General features: G+C 41.4%; 1 protein-coding gene across 1 annotated transcript in view; it reads right to left on the bottom strand.

The window, feature by feature from the left end:
* Window positions 1–1,154: 1,154 nt before the first annotated feature.
* LOC146796345 (3-ketoacyl-CoA thiolase B, peroxisomal-like) overlaps window positions 1,155–6,000 on the bottom strand; it is a 153,497-nt gene continuing 148,651 nt past the window's right edge. The window contains exon 12 of the mRNA XM_085630202.1: window positions 1,155–2,149. Coding sequence (XP_085486328.1) covers window positions 2,074–2,149 — 76 coding nt within the window. The 3' untranslated portion in view covers window positions 1,155–2,073. The remainder of the gene's footprint in view (window positions 2,150–6,000) is intronic.

The raw sequence follows: 6,000 nt of genomic DNA, 5'->3' as shown, positions 1-6,000 counted from the left end.
ATTTCAGAAATACATAGGTGTCTTTCATACCAATTTTTCCAGGTATACATTTTCACACAATAATTGCTATATACCCGGAACAAAAAAAAAAAACATTACAAAATGCTGCTCAGTTTTTTACTCTGGGTTCGTTGGGCTCTTGGTGAACCTACAAGTCCTATATATCCCCACAATCAGGAAGGTCCAGCGGATGTAACGGTACATTGCTTTCAAAGAGATGTCATAATTAGAAGAAGTTACAGGTGAAAACGTTGACACAAAAGGCTGCTTTTTTGAACACATTTTTAATTTGTCCTATATTTAACTGTTAGTTTCTATAAAGAAAACTTGATGGATCTACACAAATGACCCCTTGCTGAATTCAGAATTTTGTCTACTTTTCAAAAATGTATAGCTTTCCAGGATCCAATATTGCTTTTCTACCCATTTCTACCATTATCTGGAAGGAGGTTGAAAGCACAAAAAATTGCAAAAATAGGGTATGTCCCAGAAAAATGTCAAAACTGTGTAAAAAATGTTAGATTTCTGACGAAAATCTGTCATTCCCTGAAAGCTGGAAAAATGGTGATTTCAGCCCCACAAACCCTTTTTTGATATCATTTGCAGAGAAAACCCAGACGCTTTCATTTGCAGCCACTTTTCCCCATTTTTCACAAAAAAAATAAAATTTTGCTGTATTTTGACTAATTTCTGGGAACCCTCTAGGAGAATCCACAAACCCTGGGTACCTTTAGAAATCCGCATGATGTTTGAAGAAAAGGACGCAAATTTGGCGTGGATATCTAATGTGGTCAAAAAGTTATAGGGGCCTAAGCACGCACTACCCCAAATAGCCCAAAAAAGGTTTAGCACAGGAGGGGAAAAGGCCTAGCAGCGAAGGGGTTAAAGTTACATTTGTGAAAGAACAGAACTGACACAAGCTTGCATGGGTTGCACTTATATACAGCTCCGTTCGTCACTTCCAGAGGAGAACAAAGTTGGCATAGGACTGCACAATGCCACCTAGCAGCGCAAAGGCATACTGCTGAAGATTTTCTGGATTTATTTGGACACCTGGGGAATATTCAAATGGTGAGGAATCTGTGGCTAGAAGTATCTATGATAAACAGTCCATTTACCCCAAGACTGATTCAATCATTCTAAACACAGCAGGTGGCATTTAAACATAGTTTATTCTGATATTTATTATTATAACATGTCTTTTGAAATATTTAGTTTGGTCCTCGTTTCAATACGAAGCTTGACAGACCTAACGATTTTAAAGACTTCCAGAGGCAGTTGTACCACCACAAGCGAGTTATAAAGTGCAGTTATCAAACTTGAGCGGAACCTCAATGTTGTTTTGAGCACACTTACTATTGTGTCAATTTCACACTTTCATAAGCAAAACATTTTCCCAGTCCTAGGAAGCAAAGAGTGAGTGATTTGTTTCCCTCAGAGGACTATTGGGACGTTCAACTCCAGTAATCAAGAAAGACCCAGCAAAAGATGTGTCCAAAATTTCCTATGTTGTCACTGCACTGCCCTCCTCAACCTGTCAGTAGATACCCGCAGGACCATCATTCACTGCACTGCCCTCCTCATCCTGTCAGTAGATACTCGCAGAACCATCATTCACTGCACTGCCCTCCTCAACCTGTCAGTAAATACCCACAGAACCACCATTCACTGCACTGCCCTCCTCCACCTGTCAGTAGATACCCACAGGACCATCATTCACTGCACTGCCCTCCTCAACCTGTCAGTAGATACCCGCAGGACCATCATTCTAGTCAACTGAAGTGTGTTTAGTGAGGCCAACATTCCACTGCTCCTTCCTTCTCAAATCTAACTCTTTTGCAGGTCTTGTCTGTGTTGTCAGTCTGCGAGATCACAATTTCTGTTATTATTCTGATATTCCCATTTATGAATATTCCGATTAGTCTAAGGTATAGTTTATTTCAATTAAAATAGGTATATTGCAGTATTTAGCTATACAGTGTAAATCATTACACTTGCATCATGTTGTTATAAAGGTGGACAGCAAGTTGTTTCTTCTGATTCATGTTGTTCAAAAGGTTGTCTTTCAATAGCTCAGATCCCAGGGTATTCGAACACTGCGGCTGCACCCATCCCAGACCCGATGCACATGGAAACCACGCCATAGGCCCTGGAGAAATACATGGAGATGAAACTTACATTAAAATATGCCACGCATTATTATTTGATACCTTAGGATTCCAGAAGAGTACTACATATTAGATCTCGCACTCTCTCCTTATTACCCACTGTCTTGCTAAATTTGTATTTCCACTTGAATGGTCAGGGACCCAAGGACATTGTGATCTGGTCTGCTACATTTTGCAGCCACAAATAAAAACTGCAGCCAACAAAACTAAATTTGAGACATTTTTGCAACAGAATTTCAATGACATTTCCTTAAAATTGGGTAAAAAAGCACTGATTGTTCAGTACCTTCAAAGGATCTGGATGTACATTTGACATGCCCTTCAATAGCTGTGTGTATTGTCCTATATATTGCTCCTATGTCACTCCTGTGTGAACTCCAGGGCATATGCTGTAACTGATGGAAAACTGCAGCTCCCAAGACCAAGGCTAGCACCCTTCAACTCTGATATGATATAATAGGTAATTTATAATGCGCACAGCTACTCCCAGGGCTGTCTGGCGCAAACATAGAGAGGTCGGGCGGGCGGAGGTTAGATTTGCACAAGGAGCCACGTTTGAAGTTTCTTCCTGAACAGCAATGAGTTATCAACTGAGCGTAGCTCCCTCAGGAGCTGGTTCCATGTAGAGGCGCCCAGAAAATACTAATGATCTGCCTCCAGACCTTTGGCGCTGGTACTTTGGGACCACAGCTAGCAATTCATTGGTGACGCGTAAATGTCTGGCTGGGTTGAAGAAGCTAAATCTAGCTCTAAGGTAATCAGGGCCGTTTGATACAAAGCGTCCTGTACCAGTATCAGAGCCTTAAATTTAATCCTCTCCCTGATGGGCAACCAGTCTCCACAAATTACGACTAACGTGTTTTCTATTTGGAATATTCAACAGAAGACGAGCTGCCGCATTCTGGATCAACTGCAATTTGTCCATAAGATATTCCGGTATACCCAAATAAATAGCATTGCCATAGTCCAGACATTGGGCATAATTACATGCTCTACAGATAATGTGGTTTATGCTGTCAGCTAGAGACCACTCCAAAATGTTAAGTATAAGTATACACAACTGCATCTACTCCCACACCATTCTCCTACATGCACATGTGCAGGTAAACTCTTGCTGTGACATGAAACATGAAAACTCCTCTCACATCACCCCCTCTGCATGCACGCACTTTCTAGTCATCCATACACCAACATCTAATCCTTAAGCCTTCTGTCTCTCTCTCCTTTTAATTCACACCAAGGAGCATCACCAAAATGTGGTAGGAGCACAACTTTTTCCCTCAAACACATCGCAGTACTTACCCATGTCGGCCATGTGACATACACACATTATTCCATCCATACGCAACCCAACACAGTATTCAGCAAAAGGGCTTTAGCACCTCATAAGGTATTAGGCAGTATATAAATGCAACTACAATACGACATTAACGTTTTTAAAGCCTTTCTTTCCTTCTGCCTTGCCCTTTCAGTCATTTACCTATCCAGTCTCTTCCACATAGATTTTCAGTCATACACTCTGAGAATCTATTCTGAATGGCAGGGTGTGTATTGGGATGGGAATGTTCCACGTATGGTATATGATTATATACCCTTTCCTTGAGTGCTCCACTGCATGCAAAACTGATAACCTGGCATTTTTGTTGGTCTGCAACCACGTTAATCTAGTGCATGCCCTGAGGCCTAGCCCTTCCCATGTAAACACAAGGTCCAGAATCTGTTCTAAAACCTGAAGAAGCTTATCAAGCTTGCACTCATAACAAACTTGGGACTGCCCATATCCTGGGCTGGTCACATAAAGAAGTGGTGACAGCATACTGAGGGACATATTTATGAGGATGTGGTGCAGCGCAGCAAGACACCTTGCTGTGCTGTATCACAGGGCAAGAGCAGGCAAGTGCTGTATTTAAAAGTGCATTCCTGTCCTTGTCCCTGCAATGGCACCGTTTGGCTGCCTAGCACCAACGTATGCACCCTCGCACCATAGTGCAAGGGTGCCTGTGTTGCATGCAAGATTGTTTTTGTGCAGGAAGGTGTACCTTCCTGCACAAAAACAATCCTGAGAGGCATATTCCTCTAGCTGTGCACTGGTATGCAGCATACATAGAAAGAGTAAGTAACGTGGAAAAATAAAGATATTTCTCCTCGTTACACCTCTTTGGAAAGGCGTCTTAGTGGTGCATTCCCAAGTTCACCAGGTCTGGTAAATCTGTGAATGCGTCAAAAACCATGGGAGTTGCATTGGAACACCCATGCAACACCCATGGAATACCTTCCCATGGCAAAGTAACACTACTTAGCGATTTGTGCTGCGGTACATTACTCCAGATTTATTAGGCCACTCAGGGCCACGCATGGTGGCCTTGCGTGGCTTCATAAATCTCATTTTTGGGTTGCACCGCGTGTGCACCATGTTGTGTGGTGCAAGCGCAACTATGCCCCTGAGCTTTGTGAATCATCAGTCTTGACCAGACCTTTTTTCTATACCAGAGGTTATCCTCATGCCACTCGTGTTTCCACTTTAGTGTGAACCCTAGACTTTTGCGCTGTAATTGCATTTGCTCGTTATGTGTTTTATGTGTATCACATATATAATAGTAAAACTATGTGTTATGAGACTTGGTTTACCATGGCACCAGAGGAGGGCAGATACAGTGTCACCAGACAGTGGAAGTGCATTGACTGCATATTCCTGTGGCTGGATTGTGAAGAACCAGACACTGAGGATCAGATGTACTAATTTTTCACACACCACAGGACAGCAAGCAAAGATGTTGTGCTGCGTTGCATGAAAAGGAGAACAGCAGAAATGTGCCATATCTATTAAGATATGACGCATTTCTGCTGCCTCCTTGTGCTGGCACACTGTGTACCTTTTTGTGAGCTTCACAAAACACGTTTCAGACTTTCTCTCTTACCTTTTTCTTTCTATCCACCGTTTTCTTCTCACCTTATCTTTACGCTCTCCCCCTGTCTCAATTCATTCTTTTCACCTCTTTGTTAGCCTTTGCCTTAATTTACTTTCTTGTTCCACGCTGCTTTATTTCACCGTTGTACATTCTGCCTATCTTTGTCTTTTGTTCTTCCTGCATCTTTTTCTTCATGGCTTTGTTTTGCAGTCTTTCATGTTTGTTTCTTTCATTCTTAGAAACATGCAAAAAGAAGGAAACAAAGTGCTATTTGTTTTTTGTTTCAATTGTCATCTCTTTCCATGCTCCTATTTCCCTCCTGTCCCTTCTATCTCCTCCTTTCTTACCTTCGTCATGCTCTTATGCTTCCTTCCATTTTATAATGCCTTCCCCCCCTCTGTTTTTTTCTTTTTTGCTTCCTTTAGGTCTACCTTTTCTTCTCAAATTTCATATTTTTGTCTTCTGTCCTTTGTGTTTTTTCGTCCCCTTTCTTGCTTTTTCACTTTTGCCTTTCAGCTTTCTTTTCCCCTTTTTCTTTTCTTTGTCTTTTTAAATGTTCTTCTTTCCTTTTCTCTCTGTCCCCTCTCACGCAGTGCAATACTAACATTGCTGTATCTATCTATTGTGCACATACAGCAGTTATTTTAGATTTGACCATGATAGTTCTTCAGTCAATTACAAGAATTACAATAATAGATTCAGAAAAAACAAATTGTCAAATTAACTAAAATTAAAGTTGTGGGCATGTGGTTTAGGTCCCCAAAGAGGAATTGGTAATTGGATGGCAATATCACAAAATCAGAACTGCATTACTTAACAAGCATTGACAAGGCCATTAGGTCTCACCTATATGAAATCTATTGGTTTTGGTTGAGTGGAGTGACATTGCGTGGAGTGGTTTGAAGTGTAATTGTGTGGCATTG

Source organism: Triturus cristatus, chromosome 10 (assembly GCF_964204655.1).
Source record: "Triturus cristatus chromosome 10, aTriCri1.1, whole genome shotgun sequence".
Taxonomy (NCBI): domain Eukaryota; kingdom Metazoa; phylum Chordata; class Amphibia; order Caudata; family Salamandridae; genus Triturus; species Triturus cristatus.
This window is presented reverse-complemented; position numbering and strand designations above follow the sequence as displayed.